General features: G+C 41.2%; 1 protein-coding gene across 3 annotated transcripts in view; it reads left to right on the forward strand.

The window, feature by feature from the left end:
• Positions 1–209: 209 nt before the first annotated feature.
• dtnbb (dystrobrevin, beta b) overlaps positions 210–21,264 on the forward strand; it is a 35,152-nt gene continuing 14,097 nt past the window's right edge. For 2 of the 3 annotated variants that reach the window (XM_034144478.1, XM_034144479.1), the window contains exons 1-11: positions 210–491; positions 2,992–3,038; positions 4,934–5,001; positions 5,228–5,308; positions 5,393–5,606; positions 7,144–7,229; positions 7,603–7,757; positions 7,874–7,979; positions 9,426–9,592; positions 11,024–11,148; positions 19,239–19,313. In XM_034144478.1, coding sequence (XP_034000369.1) covers positions 4,935–5,001; positions 5,228–5,308; positions 5,393–5,606; positions 7,144–7,229; positions 7,603–7,757; positions 7,874–7,979; positions 9,426–9,592; positions 11,024–11,148; positions 19,239–19,313 — 1,076 coding nt within the window. In that variant the 5' untranslated portion in view covers positions 210–491; positions 2,992–3,038; position 4,934. Of the gene's footprint in view, positions 492–2,991; positions 3,039–4,922; positions 5,002–5,227; positions 5,309–5,392; positions 5,607–7,143; positions 7,230–7,602; positions 7,758–7,873; positions 7,980–9,425; positions 9,593–11,023; positions 11,149–19,238; positions 19,314–21,264 lie in introns of those variants that run through there. The other variant, XM_034144477.1, reaches the window with a different exon arrangement.

Genomic DNA, 21,264 nt, shown 5'->3' on the forward strand with positions numbered 1-21,264 from the left:
ATAAACAAGTCAGAATCTCTGTCTCTGCTTTGATTTTGTAAAATGTTTTTTGAAATATGTTCTTTTGAATCCACCAACTTTAAGAACGTATTGAAACACTGGAGTTTCCCTTAAAATGAGATTGAATCAGTTTGGTCTTTCATCTCCTCTCTATAATGCTGAGGATCATAACTCTGTCAAAGCAGCAATGTTAGTAGTGCGTGCGCCTTTAACCAGCGTGCGTGCGCACATGCGTAAAGTGTAGTAGAGTCCGCGCATGGCAGCTCGCGCCCTCCTGCTGCTCTGCCGTCCTCTGCCGCTGGTCTCTGCTGGTGAAGCCGAGCGGAGCGCGGCGCCTCTTCGTTTCTCTGCGCGGATACAACCGCAGTTCGCAAGATTGAAGCCGGATGAGAGAGAGGAGGAGGGAGAAATATGAAGCTGGGTCACCGGAGCCGCGTCGCATCGCCCGGACAGCTGTAAGGTCGGCGGACACACGCGTGGATTCATCAAAGGTGAGATGTGCGACTGTGGATCACGGAGGAAATATCCTCCTTATTCACCATGGACTACTTATAATCCACATCTGATGCCGATGATGATGATGATGATGATGCTCTAAACGCATCCTGCGTGATTTTCCTAGGGTAAAGGCCAGCTTTGCCTCTTATGAATCTGTCGAGACAGCCGTGAGAAATAGATGCAGGATTGCCATTGTTTGTTATGCCAACATTTTTTATGAGCATCACGACACACCGTTCCCATTGCAGAAATAAGGTAAATAGGCAGTTACATCACCGATATGGCTGCGTTTGTGTCCCTCCGTCGCTTTGAAAGTGAATTGTAAGTGTTGCAGGGCTGCTCACCGTGAGGAATGAATGAGGCTTGTAGAAGTGGATGATATCAGCGGAAGGGAGGTACTGCAGTAGCCCAGTCCTTCTGTTGACTCGCGTCAAAGGATGTTGTCATTAGCTCGCAGCTGAAGGTGCGGTTACAGTAAATGCACCTTTACGGGATTATATTGATAACCACACTGTTTTACTGTTTAAAAAAAGGGCTGACATCAACATTTTTGTGAGCTAAATATTAAAATGTGTGCAAATAAGAGGACTGAAAATCCCCTGAATGCAGAGCTTTATCACGCTGCTGCTCTGTGAATTCATTTGTCCATGAATTATTAAGAACTTGTCTCTGCTTCCTCATCTAACCTGAAATTATCAGCTCCTGCATTGAAGCTCTTTTATTTGCTGCCATGCACTGCTTTACATTTTTCCCCAAACATTTCCTGCCAATGTAAGGCCTGAGTTGCTACTCATGGATTTCTGCAGTTACTTCACAGGCTGAATATTTACAATGAGCCATTGTGTTGTTTTGCTGACATGTGTCTGTTGGGTCTCCCACTGCATAGCTAATGTTTCTTCCCTTTGCCCCCAGAGTACAGCAGTGCTCCTCTGACACATTAAACCTGAATTACAGTGTGTGCTGCTGCCCCATGTAGGACGCCATTGAATCTGTAATTAGGCTGAGCAAGTGCTTTTAATGGCCTTAAAAAACCTTTAATCCAGACTGAGTTTTTGACAGGATTTGCACTGAGCTAAAAATAGCCATAATATTATTTCAGAGCAGTGAAAATGCTTCTTCTTTTAGCATATAGCTCTTTATTGCGTTGTCTTTCTTAGATTGCAGCCATATGATGCAAGTAATTGATTAGATGCACAACGACAAATTATAATTTCAGTTTCTCAAAAGTAAGGATTTTCTCTTTTTCTCTTTCTTGCATCATCGTCAAGTCAATATGTTTTGGATTGTTCTCAAGAAAAAGAAGACACTTAAAGATGTCACCTTGAGCTCTGTTGAGGGATGGTGATGGATGGGTATGAATGTAACTAAAGGCTATTTTCAGTGAATTGTTTTGTCCTTTCAACTGTCAGAAAATAGTGAAAAATGAACTCCCTAGAACCCAAGGGGATGTCCTCAAATGTCTTGGTCAAAACCAAATAACATTAATGACATTGTCCTTATGAAAACACATTTCTCACAAGTGTGAAGCTACAACTAGCACGTCTGTCATTTTTGCTTAATGACCAATAGGATTATATATTTTTGGCCAGAGACTGCCTTTGTTATATGCAGTGTAGAAAGGGGGGGGACAGGGGGGATGACATTGCCAAAATACTCCTGCAGGCCGGAGTCGAACCTGCGTACATGGAGTTATTGTCTAGTTGTTGGACTAGTGATGGATTAGCAGTTTTCTTACATTTCATTGACTTAATCAATAGATAATCATTAGTTGTAAGCCTGATTATAATATCTAATGTTTTTTAAATAGAAATAGAGTAATTCGTGACTGCATTTCAGTGGACGAGGTGCTTTTAAATGATCTTTCTGATGCCTGTAACCCCTGATGAGAACCGGGCAACACGAGCCAGAGGTAGAGACTGGAGAGAGGATCTGTCATACAGCAGGGATCACCGTGAAGACGAGTGAATAAATAAATAGAGAAATCCTGCCTGTAGACTTCCTCAGGGCCGCAGAACCTTCCCTTCTCGCTCTGCTGGCATGAACGCCCCCTGGTCACTGGTCAGTGAACGCACCCCTTGTGTACATGCACCGGGGCATGTTGGGGGCTCTCGATCCGAGGCTTCTCCTTCATTGGTCGGCCGTACCGGCTGTGTGTCCGCGGTCTTCTTTAGGTGCTTCCTCTGCAGCTCTTGCTCGGTGTCATTAGCCCACAGGATGCAGTCACTGTGAGCGGGATGTCACGGAGAATCATCATTTGCACAGACCACGGGCGCTGGAGTGTTCCCCAGCCAGCTCACCAATATCTCTACAGGAAGAGAGGGAGAGGAAACAAAAGCACAAATGGAGAGTTACTGAAGTCCTTGAAGGAGGGAGAGAGGGGATGTGTTAATGAGTTATTCAGAAGTCAACTACATTTTGTCAGCGAATAATTGCTCGGCTCTCGTGATGATCAAGTCATAAAGACTCACTAACTGTTTCCAATTTTCTTCACAGGGCCGACGTTAAGGGCTTCTCTCTGTTTGACACTCAGCCAGCGACAGGTAAATATTGAGATCCTAAGTTATATCTTATGAGGTCAAAGACATAGTACATCTGTCCTTTGAAGTTTAAAAAAAATAGTGTTTACCAATTTCTTATAACACAAATGTATGCCACTTTTATATATATATATATATATATTAATACTACTAATAAATGTTGTCATATTATAAGAACTCAAGGTTATAATACTTTCTGTTCAAGAAAAACGTCACCTGGAGAAATGACTACAACATTAAACACTGTGATGACACTTATTGAAGAATCGTATATTATTGAATAAAATAAGGACACCCGTTTGGTTTCAAAGGGAATGTGCCTTCAACAAGTATGAGAGCTATGTTGAAACAGAACCAGACAGGAACAATGAATCCTCTGAGTCAACCCTGAAGTTGAATCAGGTGTCAGAACAAAAGTCTGAATTGTTCCATAGAAGGTTTCTGTATAAAAGAGATGAGTGTGTTTCTGTTCTTTCTCCTGAAGAGGAAATATATATTCTGCCTCGTGGAAAAGATTAATTACTACACGGTGGCATTATAAACATCTTTTATATTATATTTGAGAAGCTGTTTTTATGGCTGAACACAGATTGTCGACACACTTTAAATGAATTGTATGAACTTAAAGGTAGGGTAGGTAAGTTTGAGAAACCGGCTCGAGATACACTTGTTGTTATATTCCATGGAATGCTCTTAACATCCCGATAGCAATGAATATCTTAAGTGCTTTGACAACAAAATCCATTAAAAAATGTCATCTGTGGAAGCCGTGGTACTGTAAAAAGCACGACCAATCATCTGAGCCGGCCCGGCTAAAATAACTGGATGGCCTACCTGCCTGTCAGCCTTCCATCTGTGCACAAACTTATCTCGTGCCCTCATTGGTCATGTGCGCGTTCGTATGTGTTGGAGGAGGGGCTCTATAAGGAAGTGGCAGATTTTCTCCGGTTGTGTATTTTCAAATTCTAGCGCACTCGAGCTGGTTTCTCAAACTTACCTACCCTACCTTTAAAAAAAAAAAAGTTGCAATAACAAAGCACACCTAAAACCACATATTGACAGTTTTCTTGTTTTGCTTCAGGATGTCATGTGATATTCAGCTGAGCCATGCTAGCTACTTTCCCCTATATAAAGACTTGAAGCTAAGCTAATCAGCTGCTGTCTGTGGTTTCATATTTAGCATACAGATATAAGAGTGGTATCAATCTTTTCTTCTCACTCCTGGCGATAAGGCAAATTCTTTTTTTGCTAAAATGTTGATAATTTGCTTTATAAAAAAGTCACAGTAAATTGTTTTAGTTGCCACTGAGCACCCCTCAAACTGCTGTATAACTGAGCCAAGATATCTAGAGTCAGTGACATTTTAACTTCAACTCAATATTCTTCAACTCAAAGTGAAACAATTTGACAGTTCAGTTGTATTATTATGGCAGCTTTTCAGAGTCTTTCAAAGCAATTACATCATTTGTGTAGCCCTAAAAAATATTTTAATTTCATCCCTATAATTCTATTAAACGCAGAACTCAAGGCATATTTTTTTACAGTGAAGTGTTTAACCGCAGTGATGACTAATACTGTCCTTCATGTACAGGGTCAATAATAAAGATGAAACATCGTGTCCTGCTGGTACACCAGTGTTCAAGAGCTGAGCACAGAAAACACTCAATACTGGTCACAGAAAGACCATATCGTCTATATTTGAAAGAAGATTATGATATTTAGGTCCTCATTTATGTTCAGTCTTCACACGAAATGATACAGAGTTGTATAAAATATTTTCTAATGATATCTATTATTAATAATCTTCACTTGCACTGTTTCTGATGGTTTCTGGACGATAAAGAGAGCCGTGTTATTAACAGTAAACATTTCCCGCGCTGCTGTTTGATGTGCCACAGGATGATCGAGGAAGGCAGCAAACGAGGCAAGGCCATGGTGGAGAAGAGACAGCTCTTCATGGAAATGAGTGAGTGGAGTCGACTGAGAGAAATCTCTTTTCACTATTCACAGTCAGCAGCTCATCATGTAATGCTCTCACTGGCTCCAAGTTGCACAAGAGATATTTGCTGCTTCACACGTACAGTAATTCCTCCCACACAGAGACGGTGATAGTGTGAATGTTTCTCCAGTAAGAAACACTTTCATTGTATGTCTAAGTGGACTGGCTTGGAACTGATTTTTCTTTTTTGCAGGAGCTCAAAACTTTGATGTAATCAGACTGTCGACGTACAGGACTGCCTGCAAACTCCGGTTTGTGCAGAAGAGATGCAACCGTAAGAGTTTTCCTCTCATTTCAACTCTAGAAATGTTTGTTCCAACATGAATACAGTCTCAGTGTTTCCGTTTCCCCCTCTCAGTTCATCTGGTGGATGTGTGGAACATGATCGAGGCGTTTCGTGACAACGGGCTCAACACGCTGGACCACAACGCCGAGATCAACGTGTCGCGGCTGGAGACGATCCTGTCCTCCATCTACTACCAGCTCAACAAGCGGCTGCCCACCACCCACCAGATCAACGTGGATCAGTCCATCGGGCTGCTGCTCAACTTCATGGTGGCCACCTACGACAGGTACGAGGCAGAGGAGCGCTGCACTCTGCAGGCGGAGATCATTGGAAACACTTCTTCTGTTGGTTGGGTATTAATGCAGGAGACATCAAAAGCAGGGCTTAATGTAAACAAGTGTTTCAGGACAATGGACAAGGACATGGTTTAACATTTCCAATATTAGTGTAGAAGTTCTCAACTTATGAGCCTTTGTCACTGGATGCATAGAACTATCGCTTGTGACCACTTTCAAATAATATCTAAAAAGGTCAAATGTTCTAGTTCTTTACACGAAAAAGCAAAAATTAAAAGCTAATTAGAAAATCAGATTTTTTTGCAATTTTCTATTTTCTTACCATCTTTTATAAATTGGACGATGAATCTGCAGCCCTAGTCTGAATAAATAACTGCTGCAGAACATTCTCAGTTTTACATTTAATTAGTACGAAATTAATAAGTGTTAATCTCCAATCTCCAAACTTTAGTATATGCAATTTCTTTTTAAATTATTAACCATTTCTATAAAGTATTTTTCCCAATACAGCTGTCCACGCTGCAGGTTATTAAATGCTGGGGACAAAATTCCGAATTGTTTTGGAAGTCTTGAATTGAATATGGTAAACGCCGAAACTCTAGAAATAATACACAGCAGTAAGTGGCTTTAGCGTTCCTTAATGGCCCTGATTCTATATTGTACAAATGCCTTGGAAACCATGTAAATGATCTGACAAAAGCTGTAAAAAATGCTCTCATTATCGATAACACAGCAGATACAAAAATAGTCCCTGTCAGCTGAAGTATTCCTGGTGATGTCTTACTGTATATCCCTCCTCTTGACATCTGCTCTGAGCTCGAGGCATCCTGTATTATTGACTGTAAAGCTCTCTCATTATTGTTCCCTATGAGCTCATGCTGATTGGCTGCTGGCCCCGTCCATTCATCGACCCGTTCAATTGGTTTACTTTTATATGTAAGGTCACTCCGGCCCCACTCCGTTATTATTCATGCTGCCGTATCTCTGAGAAACTTTGTGGAAATGACTGTCTGTGATCACAGGAAGCCGTTTGGCTATCTGTCCCCGAGGTCCAAACTGAATTAGGCAGAAGAGCTTTCATGTCCTCGGCTACCGCTGCTCGGAAGTCGGGGCCAAATGAAAGTGAAAAATGAAATGAAAGAGCAGCTCTCTCTGGGCAAGTTGAACAGGTTTCAAGGGGTGTTGAGGCAGCCTTGATAATGAGCTGAATACACATCGTTAATCTGTTAGTTAATGTTTTCGTCCTGATTTTATTACATTTGACACACAATTGAATACAAATAACTTGTTTGTATAATCTGTTTATCGTGACGTACATTTTTCATCTCAAATTCACAATCTCCAAAGAGTTCTCGGGTCACAATAAGATAAAATACTATACTTTTTTCGAGTTAAATAGTCAATAATGCGTTGTATTTCTGTGAAAACATGACATAATCGTTATTAAAGTGAGGCTATGGGACACAGCTACATCTGGAGGGACAAAACAAGTGTGCTTATAAATTCCACTTGTCTTTCTCTTTGCAGTGAAAGCCATGGGAAGCTGACCGTTTTCTCAATGAAAGCCATGCTGTCTACAATGTGTGGAGGGAAGATTGTGGACAAACTACGCTGTAAGTGCATTTATATTCCGTACACATACAGTTTCATAAAACATATTTGTGAATGAGCTGCAGTTTTTAAATCAGCCCTCTGAAGTCTGACGTCATGGCTGCATTCATGTCGTTTCTCAGATTGAACACACAGGGGCACTGTAGGAACGTCTATGCTACATTCATTTGCTTTAACTCTGCATATTTTCACTCTATGCTGAGTGTATGGTTGTGGATCAATCCTATACATTCATAAATAAGTTTTTAAATGTCAAAAGGCTGACCCAAAAGCCTTTTTTATACTTGTTTTTTTGCATGGATTGGCTACTGTTGTGTTTTGCACTTTTTGCAATGTTAACTTACAATCATTAATATGAGATTTGCTGTCTTTCAGATATTTTCTCACAGATCTCAGACTCAAATGGAGTCATGATGTTTGCAAAGTTTGATCAGTTTCTCCGGGAGGTGCTGAAGCTCCCCACAGCCGTGTTCGAGGGTCCGTCTTTCGGCTACACGGAGCACTCGGTGCGCACATGCTTCCCTCAGCAGGTATGAGGAGCATATTTAAACCACATTCCCACTCTCTTTTCACACTGTATCTTCGTTCAACTCTCTAATGATGTACACGTCTTGTTTCATTCATGTTTGTGTGTGTTTGTATCCAGAAGAAGATTATGCTGAACACGTTTTTGGATGTGTTGATGGCAGACCCTCCCCCTCAATGCCTCGTATGGCTACCGCTCATGCACCGACTTGCTAATGTTGAAAATGGTGAGATCTGGACTCTTAAATATTTGTAACCACTCCATATTGGGAACCACATAGGAATTTACAGGTTTTTATTTTTCTAAATTTGGAGCCAACATTGTCTGTCCAGAAATAAATCAATAAAAAATCTCTGTACTGTAAATATTTTTTACATTTTATTTTACATACATCCCAATGGTCCGATAATTGATTATACAAGTTGAAGTAATAATGCACAGATTCATCTATAGTAGTTAGTTACAGCCCTTTGATTAAAAGTTTAATAAGGACCCGTCCCCAAGTCATTGCCCATCAGGTCTGTATCACTCGATTATCACTAAACACTAATCATAGTTCATAAAAATAGTCCACACACTCAGACAAACCCTCCAAAGTGCCTTAAAACTCTTTCAAAACTCGTGAGTAAATGTCACTTTCGACACTGATCAAACCTTTTATTGTGTATGTCAGACAAGAAAAGGTTAGACAAACTGCCTTAAAAATAAATAGAAGATTTCATTAATCAAACCAATCTAATCACACATCTGTCTCAGGGGTTTGACACCCTCTGTGCTTAGACCCATGCAGCGTACAAGGCAACACTCATCAAAGAAACACCCAAATAACGTGGAAAAAAATGGAAGACACCTCGGGGGCAGCAGCAGAGGAGGGGTCCCTCTCCTATAACTGACAGAGGTGCAAAAGATGTTGTGTTTAGGGAATCAGTTACATATACAAAAATCCAAGAACATCCAAATGAGAAAAAAGGATATTATGAAAATAAAGGAGATTTTACTCTGTGAGTAAAGATGTCTTCTCTCCAGAGGTGGGAAGTAGTGCAGTACAAATACTTCGTTACTGTACTTAAGTACATTTTTCTGGTATCAGTACTTTACTCCACAACTTATTTTTCTGACAACTTTTTACTTTTACTTCTTACATTTTTAACACAAATACCTGTACTTTCTACTTCTTACATTTTTAACACAAATACCTGTACTTTCTACTTCTTACATTTTCCAAACAGGCTGGTTACTTTAGTTTGAATGTGTGTTTGGTGGCGTGATCATTATTATTTAGAGTCATTGCGTGCCTCTTGATTTGAACACGATCCGTGTATCCATCATTTCCTGGTCTTCTCTAAAGAAGAGGGACCAATGAAAACGTTGTCATGTTGCCGTTGTTCAGCATGGAAACATTCATTAGCTAACAATGACATTATTGTTCTATTAATATAAAGGGAGGTCAGGTACTCTTTAAAACAGCTGCTAGTTATGGGTACTTTTTACTGAAGTACATTTCAAAGCCCATACTTCTTTACTTTTACTTGAGTAAAGAAGTTTAGTCAGTACTTCTACTTTTAAACATAAGTATCTGTACTTCTACTTGAGTAAAGGATGTGTGTACTTTTGCCATCTCTGCTTCTCTCTGACAGAAAATCTTGCCTTTGTTTTTAATTTTTCCCGTCAGTCTTCCATCCGGTGGAATGTTCCTATTGCCGGAGCGAGAGCATGATGGGTTTCCGGTACCGGTGCCAGCAGTGCCACGGCTACCAGCTGTGCCAGAGCTGCTTCTGGCGCGGCCATGCCAACGGTCCCCATAGCAACCAGCACCAGATGAAGGAGCACTCTTCCTGGGTAAGACCTCTGAACACACTCACTGTCACCGTCACGATGTTCCCTTCAAAAAACCCACAAGTCCCAAAGTCAATATCTCTGAGGGTAGAGTATCCAGCCGTCTCTCTACACTTCCTGTCCCGTCAGAGAAATCCATGAGATGTTATGGAGGTTTCACTCATTATGACAAATGAAATCGTATTGATTGAACTTTCTGCCTTGCCGCATCCCCCCAAAGCGTTTTCATTATTATTTAAATCTGAACAAGGGAAGTCATAGGCACTGGATCCCAAATCCAATTCCCATCAAACTCAGTTTTTGCAAAGAAGAGAATGACTCGGGGCTGGGATCACATGCCTGAGTGCACGACACACCGAACACTGTCTGTGATATGAAAACACATTTTGATATTTATCGTGAAGGTTTGGAGCATGCATCTGTTCGGGATGATTTCCTACTTCTGTGACAAATTGGAGTTAACGTCCTAATACCTCTGGGACATGTTTCATCACATTTATAGTTTTTGTGCTGAAAACAGTGAAGGTTTTGGGAAACAATTTAAACCCTTTATCAGATTTTACTGAAGTAAACCTAACACGATTTTCATTGAACAGTTGCTATTTTTTCTAAATGATAGCACATGCTACCCTGATCATCCTGCCCTAGATGTATTAATTAGTTTGTGTTTTAGTTTTCACTGTTGAACCGTTGAGGGTTGAATGACTCTAACCTGCCAGAATCGTTTTCTGCATGACAGTAGATGATTTGATATTCAATATGGAAAGACTTAATATTAAAAGATGAATACTGTCTAAATAAGAGTACAGTTACAGTATCATCTATCCATTTTTTTCTTATTATTATTGTATGTTGTGGTTATGCTGCATTGATGTCATACCAGACATATTTTCCAGTTTTTAACAAATGGAAGTATTTCATGTAGTTACGTTACATTACATTACATGTCACTTGTTAGACGCTTGTATCCAAAGTGACTTTCATACATTCAATACTGTGGGCAATCCCCACAGGAGCAATTTGGGGTGAAGTGTCTTGTCCAACGACACAGCGGAATGTTTGACTGCGGCGGGATTCGAGCCCCCGTGATCCGAAGATCAGCGTACTAACCACTGAGCCACAACCTCCCATGTAGTCATGCTGCTACACTCAGATGTTCACATGACATGACAGCAGGAGAGCGGACTCATTATGCTGCAGTTTCTGGGCCGCAGGGCAGCCACCAAGACGTCCTGTGAAGTAGCCGATAAGGCACTTACTGAATATGCACAAACTCCTGCTGATCCACACTTTTGGCACAGTAACAAAATGTTGACCTAGTTATGTAAATTCAGTCTGAAGCAGCTTAAAACTGTTTCTACTTTCCCCACACGATGGTGACACATGACACGACAAGGTGATAGATACTTGTGTTTTTTCCCGCCCTCCTCACAGAAGTCTCCGGCCAAAAAGCTGAGCCACGCCATCAGTAAATCCCTCGGCTGCGTCCCCATCGGAGAGCCGCCTCATCCTGTGTTCCCCGAGCAGGCGGAGAGACCCCCGGAGCTCACCCACACTGTGTGAGTGTCATTCACACAGCATTTGTTACCACTAGTTGTTTTATTAATGAGCACTGATGTGTTGATTAACTGCACAGCAAGGCCCAGTGTGCTGCTGATCTATTGTCTGCTCTTGTCATGTAACAGCCTCCATATTTCCATCTCGCCGTCACACCATGACTGATATACTGCCACGTGGCTAAGATGTTGAGCCCATGATTATTTGCTAACGTGGATATGGTGATATACTGCAAAGGTTCGGCCGCTAACAGCACCCTCGTCCTCATCAGTCTGTTGGCAATGAAACGGGGACGACGGTATAAATCTCACACCGCAGGCTTTGGGGCTCCTGGAAGTCATTATAGGAAATGCATTTTATTCTGCAGCTGTCTTAAACCCCGCACACTCATTTACATCTCAGATGAAAAATGGTACGATGTCAATAATCAATTCCCCCGCTGAGATACATCCAGTAGTCCACAACGCTAAGGTCACTGTGTATTTTTCCCATCATCCTTACGCCAATTCAGTTTTTGCCTCCACAAAGACATAACAATCTAATAAAAAAGTGATTTATAGTGTTGCCTGTTCGTGGCATTAATAGGATCACAGGAAATCTTCTCATGGCTTATTTCATAACAAAATCCTTCTTCATATTCCAGTCACGACCATACATCTAAGCTGTCTGTATATGGTTTTGCTTCTGGCAAGTGTCAGTGAGTAATTGATAGTGAGCTACATCATTGGGCGAGAAACGAGCGCACTGAATGCCAAGAAAAATATACAACGTAGAAACAACATAAACATGATTTCCTGTTTCTACTGCGAGACAGAAGCCATCATCTCTGAATCAGTGCTCCCATCAAGGCTCTGCCCACTGGCGGAAGCGTTTTTCTGCCTTCTGCCCAAACGTACGCATGTTTTGCATAAATCTACATCAAAACCTGGGCAATCAACAGTTTCCCTCCATGTGGGAGATGAGGTGATGGGATTAGCCTGCGCGCTATAGGCTGTGTAGCATGAAATGACAGCACAGAAGTAGATTCATATTGATTACAAATGAAATGTGTGGCTGAAACTAGTTTATGATTATGTCTCTCTAGTGCCTTCAGCAAGCTGCAATGTGTGGCTTTTTGTTGTTGTTTGTTTACGATGTTGATTATGTTATGATGATGGTGGCTGAGATATTGAGTTCTGCCCAGGTGGCGCTCTTGGTTATATTAGATGTTATGGCACAGAAGCCTTAATGAACTCCAGGGTCTTGTTTGACTATTTCATATTGTTATATATATATCAGTTATTTGGAGTGGTAGAAAAGTGAATACATACATCTACCCAAGCACTGTATGTGAGTACAATTGAGTTTTTCCTCAGTAGCAAATGCAATGAGGGCATGCACATTGTTGTTTTCCCACACTCACTATGGGCACCTCACATTGCCAGCTAAGCCAATTAAAAGTAAGAAAATATGTAATGAGTCACTGACTTTAAATTGCTTTATTCTGCAATGTACATTTTTTAAATCCCTCATTCCCCAACTAGTAAAAAGGCACTGTTTCTGGTGTCTCTCAATGAAAGACAAAAAGCTTTACTGTATCACTAACAGGAGCTGTATCCTTCTACAGAAAAAAAAAGGTACTTGCTTAAAAGACATAAGAGCTTTAAGGTGGGGTAGGTAATTCACTTCAGAAACACTTTTTGTTATATTCCATGGAATGCTCTTAACATCCCGATAGCAATGAATATATTAAACGCTTTGACAACAAATACATACAAAAATGTCATCTGTGGAAGCCGTGGCGCTGTAAAAAGCACGACCAATCATCTGAGCCGGCCCGGCTAAAATAACTGGATGGCCTACCCGCCTGTCAGCCTTCCATCTCGTGCACAAACTTATCTCGTGCCCTCATTGGTCATGTGCGCGTTCGTGTGTGTTGGAGGAGGGGCTCTGTAAGGAAGTCTGAAGGAAGGGGCAGATTTTTTTCGGCTGCGTAGTTTCCAATTCTAGCGCACTCGAGCTGGTTTCTACATTCTTACCTACCCTACCTTTAAGTAGAATATTGAATGTGTACCTTTAGCTTGTAACAGAATTATCTTAGATTGTCGCACTACTTTAATAAAATACATCTTTCACCAATGGTTGATTGAGACAAGTAGCGATATGTACAGTAGGCCAAACTGACAGGAAAGGCTGGACTCCAGAAGAAAACAATACACATCTGTCTGATGCTTCAGCACCATGGAGAGTGCCATGGATTTATCAATACACTGCTAGCTTACTGTGATTTCAGAGCCATGGTGGAGCCCTTTGATTCTAACCTGCACAAACCTCAGTCTAGTCCTGACTTATTGATCCTTTATTATACTTCAATCTTTACTCAAACAACCCCTCTACTCTCTCTGATACGAGGGGATGGAGGAGGTGTTGGCAGGTTAACAAGGATGCATTCTTGTGCCTACAACAGTGATGAAGTTTTCTACTTGTGACGTCTCTTAAACTTTAGGAACATCCTGTCGTTATGTCCCCCTTTAAGACTTTAATAGACAAAGTGCATTCTCTTGCTCTCACAGATGGCCATTCAAGTTTGCTGGCGTGTTCACTGACTTTTAGGATAACTGATGTGACTGTTGACCCCTGAGACTAGTCTCTATGTCTCTGTTGTTTTTGTCTGATGCAGGGAAGATTTTTTTACCTGTGTTTGATGATGGAAAACTTTTTATGTTTTTATTTCGGTTTGGTGATAGAGTAGTATACTGTAGCTATGAAAATATGTTTTCCAATCCTGACCAACAATTCAAAATATGTATTCATTGGTGACTGCCTTTCTCAATGTAATGCTTAAGTATTTAACTGTGAATGGCTTTGAACTGCAAACCAAAGGCAACATTTTATCAAAAGAAAAATGCGATGAGTCTATTTTGCGAACACATGGCGGACAATATCCAGATATTATAACTTTGGAATATGGCACATTTTTGAGAATATTTAAACTCATATCCGTCTGTTGAATAGGAAGTTACAGCCTGTTATCTCAGCTGGGCATTAAGACTGCAAACAGAGAATCAGCAAGCCTGGCTCTGCCCTAAAGAAACAAAATCCACCTACCAACACCTGTCGTCTTTCATTCATCCACACAAAAAACTTGCAGGCATGCTGTCTTATCTCACTTTTAAAAGGTTCTGTCATATGGATGATTTTACCTTCAGACAGGCTTGCCCTTTCCCCTTTTTCAAGTCTTAATGCTAAGTTAAGCTAACCGGTTGCTGGCTGTAGCTTCTTACGTAATGAAAAGATATAAGAATGGTAAAGAGTGCTGCAGGAATGAGCCCACTAACCCAACAATTAGATAGCATGTTAGCACTTCGGCTTCACGTGTCTCTCAGTCAATGGGTTTCTGATTTTATGCCTGAAATAAGGTCGGTGGTTAATAAACGTTGAAGAGATTTTAAAACACAACAGTTACTCCCCCAATTGTGAACTTTTAAGCTTTTAAATGTCTCAAAACATGGAGTTGTTAACAAGTTACGAAATTAGGTGAATAAACATGATCCCACCAATCCCAAGCTGACGTTCGGCTTTGTGTCGGGTCCATGATTTATGCATCTGTGGTGCAGTTAGTTGATTGGCTTACGGAAGCTTTTCCTTCTTGCTGATTGAGTTTATGCCTCAGAAATCATAAAAAAAGATTGAATACGATTATCTTATTGAACAAAAGTTGTAAGTATCATAAATGTGTGTTTGCAAAAGAGCCTGTTTTCTGCTCAAATCCAATGGAAAAACCCCATTGGCTATTGTTTAAGGTATCCAGTGTGCCAGAGTTGTCCTGCAGAAACATGTCATCCCTGCAGCTTCCTCGATTCACCTCTAACTCCGAGACATGAATACAAATGAGCGTAATTCACAAAAGGTTAAACTATTCCTCTAGATCCAACATACCAATTGTAAATCTCACTTCTGCACTCTCTGTAGCCATGAGCCATAAGGAAGAGCTGGCAATAATGGAATACTTCACACTTGTTAACGGTCGTTTAAGAGTAATTATGAGTGGATAATACAGTATTTGTCCGCCTAACATTCCCATGATGATTCCCCTGCTGGCTACAGAAATCTTGCCTCAAACTGGTTCTTCAGATGATTAGTCACGGGAAAAGTGCCAAGCCCCGAAATGTATTCTGAATTGACTGTTTGAATTGTAGTGAAGATCCATAACGGAGAGAGAAATGTGATGTTGGTTTTCTGAAAGGAGAGTGCAGCTAGTTGCCAATCCTGATGAATGTTGACTGTGAAGAGGTGTTATTTCATGTTGTGAACCAGGAGAGTGTGTGTGTGTGTGTGTGTGTGTGTGTGTGTGTGTGTGTGTGTGTGTGTGTGTGTGTGTGTGTGTGTGTGTGTGTGTGTGTGTGTGTGTGTGTGTGTGTGTGTGTGTGTGTGTGTGTGTGTGTGTGTGTGTGTGTGTGTGTGTGTGTGTGTGTGTGTGTGTGTGTGTGTGCGCGTGTGTCTGACGAAGCTGTTGTGAGTGAGTAATAATGGCAGAATTGGGGTATAGCGTCAGGCTTGATCAAAACTCCCCAAACTGATCGGACATGAATCTCCAAATCGCCCCGACCCCCCGGCATTGTCTCCAGACGATGTGTATCTATTCTGAAAGCGTTTTGAAATATTTACTGGCATCTGAGAGCAAAGACTGACAGCGAGCTGAGCTGTGAGTTTTTACCTCCACTCAAACTGTCAGCGAGTTTCTTGCCGGTGTGTTTTGGAGAGGAGTTATAGGTTTGGGATGCTCTGTCTGTCTCGGGGACTTTAAATCTAAGATACAGCTTTCTACCTTCAGACCTCCGCTTCTGCGAAAAGACTTTAAGCACCAAAATAGTTGAACACTTTACACTATAGTGTCAAATGCTCAGTTCCATAAAAATATGCCACCCTCTATATATTTGAATTTGGATTTATGGTTTTTGCACAATTTAAAAATACACTAACATAACGTCTGTGCCTAAGATGCTGTGCCTCAGGTCGGTGGCTTCAAGGACTTTGATTGGACCTTTTTTTACTTCAAGTTATATTTCTATAATTATTGATTTATTGAATTCTAATATGGTGGAACTGTCACAAAATGTCTTTCTGGGATTAATAAAGCATTTTTGATTGATTGATACCATATTAGGAGACAGTGCAGGAAGTGATTATTGAAATTAAGTAAAATAATACAAAAATCCACACTTTTATATAAAACACAACATCAATATACAAACAATAATATAAATTCAATCATGATGAGACACTTTAAGAACAACTAATGATAAAAACATAGATTAAATAACTAATGTTAACTAACTAAACCTGCAGGTCCGCTGCAACTCTTACTACTTTTAAATCCAGGCTGAAGACTTTTCTTTTTGCCACTGCTTTTAATTGAACTATTCACATCTTAAACTGCACTGTAACTTTTAACTTTTATCCATGTATTTTTTCTTTTAATGTTTATTTTATTATCTTTTCTTTTTAATGACTGATTTTAAATGCCATTTTCATAATGTCTTCCATTTTTGTAAAGCACTTTGAATTGCCTTGTGTTGAAAGGTGCTATATAAATAAACTTGCCTTGCCTTGCCTTGCCTAATGTAAAAAAATATACAAGTAAATGTGAATGTGAAAAGTATATGAGCAGCCTATGTTTGTATATAGATACAGATAAAAGGGTAGTTGAACAGCTGATAAACAGTCTTTTTTACATTTTTTGGGGCTTTTTAGACGAACAGTATTTTGTTGTGTGGGAAAAGTCTTTCCATCATTTTGTACCCATATAATCCCCAGAAATCCCCTTACATTAAAGAACGCCTTCATCTGTTCTCAACTACTTTCTCTTATCCATCAATGCCATTAGAATAGAGAGAACAGTGCTTCACTTTCCTGTGTGATCCATTGGGCTTTGTATGGCCGGGGCCACTGGGGAAACAAGAGCCAGCAGGAGACGATGCTTCATGTTTTTGCGTTTTATTTTTAGCCGGCTTGAAAGCGATTGAAGGCAGCCATGCATCCGCCGTTTGTCAGGAATAAGGTTTGAGAGTGTGTGCATGAAGCTTCGTCTCCTCCTCCTGTACCCCTGCCGAGTGCCAAGTGCAAGGAAAGGGATGGCACATTGTCATTCACCGCACGCAGGTAGCACGGGGCTTAGCGCATTGCAGACTTTGATCTTTTGTATTGCCTAAATGTTGTGTCAACTGTTTGACCTCTGAGGCAGGAGTTACTAGACTGTGCTTCTTCTCTAGTCAGCGTCCCTTCAGTCGGGGGTCCGAGGGGCTGCAGACGCTGATGTTAGAATGACTCCAAATCTTGTCGGAAAAAGAAATACTTTTACGTAAGGAGACTTTTTGCCCTACATTTAGACAGGCGTTATAGTGGTGCTTTAATTTATGTAACTTGCTGAAGGTGAGCGGAGGAGTTAAGATATGTAAATGTGTTTATAGTAACATGTAAAGACCTGTTTTCCTTCTGAAGTGATACGAGTACATTTCTTTTTGAAGTTGCAATTGAGCTATTTTGGCATTCCCCTAATTCCCAGTGTATATGCATGTGTTGGAGAGAGAGAGAGAGGTGAAAATACCGAGTCAGAGCTTCAGAGAGGAGAGAGAGAGAGAGAGACGTCCGCGGCGTCATGAAGTCATGTGACCGCCGAGTTTCCTTGGAGACAGCAGCAGTGTAGTACATTGAGATGCTCTCTTGCTCAGTTGAGGGCAGATTAGGCATCTGGCAACAGCAGCAGCAGTCGGATGTATTTTTCCAGCCGGGCAGGTGCTTGCTCTCCTCACAGAGGTAAGGGTGATGAAGGGTGTCTGCTGTTCTGTCTGCTGCTCCGGGGGGGGTTATTGTAATATAGCAAGAGTTAAATAAGGGGAACCTTTAGTGGAGTATTTGTGGAGGGCAGCATGTGCAGGTTTGAGTAGAGACAGTTATTATTTTTCCTGTTGTTATACTTTTGCTTAAAATGTAAGAATCAGCAGGATTGTGTTATAATGTAATGTATAAATGACTCATTCGGTTCAGTTCACCCGTTAGGCTATAGTCCTGAAGGAAATGTAAATGCATGAGGCAATAATAGTTGCAATATGTCTTCAAAGAGAACACGTTAAACCCCCTGAGCATGCACATGAATGCAGGGAATGTGCACTCTTGTTTGTGAACAGCTAACAAATGACTTCAGCACAATTAGTGATCCAGAAATAATGCTGTTTTTCTGCTCTTATTTTTAGTAACACAGTAATACAGAAAAAAAGAAGGAGAGCTGTTGAGGCAGATAGTGGCACGGGAGCAGAAAAGCTCTCACTGTCTTGTGCTGATAACAGTATTCTGCAAAATGTGGATATAAATAGTTTGATTTTTTTGCCATAAATGCTGATTGGACGAATAAGCATAACGAGATGCAATGCTGTTCAGTGCTTTCTGCCTTGTATGTGATCATTAGTGCTTTAAATACATCTGTTACAATAGAATCAAGGCTGACAACTTCACAGAGATGCGTTGTGCAGATTGAAAAGATGCGACTACAGAGAAATGGAAATCAAGTGGGTTTTTTTCCTTGTGGCGGTGAAGTGTGAAGCGGCGAAGCACCCGAGATGTGCAGAGTGATATTTCTGAACCGTTAATGAGACTCTGTGGTCCGAGGGTTTTCGGGATGCAGCCGCCAGATGGACCCCATCGCTTTGTTTACTCTCACAAATTACCTCCCACAATGTCACCTTTCCTAGTTCTTCACAGTTCTTCCAGTGTAATTAGTTTCCTTGTCTGCTGTTGTTGCTCTTGTTTATGTTAATTAGGTTGAAGATAATGGCCCTAAAACGATTTAAATTGCCGTTCCACGGGAAAAGTCAATTATTTCTCTGGGATTTTAAGTCAACTCGAGTACAAGATGTTGCAGGCGTTGTGCAGCACATTCAGTAATATAATGATCTTCATTGTCTGCCCTCTTTTGTACAGTTGGAGTCAATTGCAGTCAGAGTCGCTGATTCATGATTACTAATAAAAATGAAAATGCCCTCTTCCCCATTTCCCTGGTGACAAGCACTTGAGGCCTCTGCAGAGTAGATTAAAGACCTGTAATCTTGTCTTTTAGTCAGCCGAAACCAGGGGCCAACAACATGAACGACACAATGCTCATGTCCTCTGGGGCGCCCACTCCTACCAAAAGGTAAGCACCAAGGCATAAAGCACAAGTCTTTTTGATTTGAAGATATTTTTCCACAGAATGAGCTTATTAAATATGCAAAATGTCAGTTTACGCTACACACATGCAAAAATGTGTTATTTGAATCCCTCAGAATTCACTCTGTGCTCAGAATAGGTGACAGAAATCAACGTGAAGTTATTTGTTCCTTTACACACGTTTCAGCATTCGATCAGCATGCCCTTGCAAGTGTATTTTTAGAGAAAGATTTGTTGCGCTGTCGCGAGGAATATGTGAGCGCTCCTACTTAAAGGATTTGACAAATAGATCGTGATAGAACTGGAGCCTGATCATGAAAGCAGAAAGCAGGCGAGGGCGAAAAAAGCAGCCTAATTGTCTTCTCATTTCATCCTCTCAGTTAAAGGCCAGCTCTCTTATTATTTACTCACAGTGCTAATGAACCATTGTGGTTAGGAATTATAATGGAGAGCACTTTGAAGCAGCTTCAATGCATCTGTCCTGCAAGTCTGTGCAGGATGAATTCATCCATGTGTGTGGATGTGTATCACAGTACACATCTTTCAGGCAATTTCTGTTTGCAAGATGGGACTGTTAGGGACTCAGGTCTTCACACGGCACATTAACAAGGAGGACACGTCACCGTCTGGTGTGCGGAAAGAATAAAAGTGTGCACATCAAACCCGTTTAAGATCAGGTGTTTGATTAAAATCCAGACAGAGGCTTTGATAGATAATTCAGAAAGAGCTTCAATGAGGGCTGGGGCTTTTTATTTCTCACTTTTGCTCTTCCGGGACCTCTGCAGCTGAAGGGCAGCATGCAAAGAATGTCCACAGCAGTGCGACTGAACTTTAAATGTGATTTAGCGATCATGCCGATATCCCATTACTTCTCTCTGTTTCATTACAAGTATAATTATCTAACCTTGCTGGAAGATTTCTGTGTTTGGTGAAATGAGATGCTAACAATCGATGCTAGATTAAATGTCTTGCAGAGATGAACATTTTGTGCAGTTCAGTCTCGTCTCAGAGGGCTGACAGTATCAAGATTAGAGCGAGTTTAAGGGAAGCTGACAGGATAGGGACACCCGAGGCGGTAAGCGATGCCTTGCAGCCAAACCCCGTGGAGGTCAGTGAAGGCATCACATGTGGCGGCACGTACAAGAGCAAGACAACGCTCTCCTGAGGTTTCTTCAACTGTGGCAGTGATGACGGACCCTGATAACCTTTGTCTTGACATTTTGCTCTGTGAGTCAGAGCTGCTTTGAGAAGATGTCATGCACTGACGATGCTGTTGCCTTCGGGGGGCATAACAACTACAAAGCTGCCATATTTAGGGCAGAATTTGCACATTAAGCCAGCGTGACGCTTCCAAAATAGGTTGCGTTGAGAGTCAGTGTGGATACTGGTAGATAAAGTGGCGAACGAGCAAGCTTTACTTAAGTTGCAGAGAACAGAAGGCCAGCAGCCTCTCACTGTGTCACATTTGGTTTGTAAATATTAATCTATTAATATAATTACCCGGCACAAGAGCCTGTGAGTCAAACATGCTGCTGCTGAATAATGCAGAGCTGCTTGTGGCTGTGACTCAGTTCAAGAGCCTCACACTGAAACGAAGTGGCAGCGGTCGTGTCCTTGTTTTTGACCCTTTCAGACTCAGAGAAAAAACACATGAATGATCGTGTGTCAGCGCAGAGTTAAAACTGAAGGCTCTACATGTGAGAAATGGCGGGTGCTGTGCTCTCAGCCTCCATCACAGTCTGCTCTCTGATACCGTCTGCTCTGCTGACTTGGCACCGTCCCTCCCTCTTCTCTGTCTCTCTCTCACAGACAATTGCTCACCATGAGCCTGCCTCCAAGGGCGAACTGCAATTTATTACCTGTTAGTCACGCAGAACCACGGCGACAGAAGATAAAAAGAAAAAAGAAAGAAAATGCTGTCTTGAGCTTGACGAGTT

This window comes from Trematomus bernacchii, unplaced genomic scaffold (assembly GCF_902827165.1).
Source record: "Trematomus bernacchii unplaced genomic scaffold, fTreBer1.1, whole genome shotgun sequence".
Taxonomy (NCBI): Eukaryota; Metazoa; Chordata; class Actinopteri; order Perciformes; family Nototheniidae; genus Trematomus; species Trematomus bernacchii.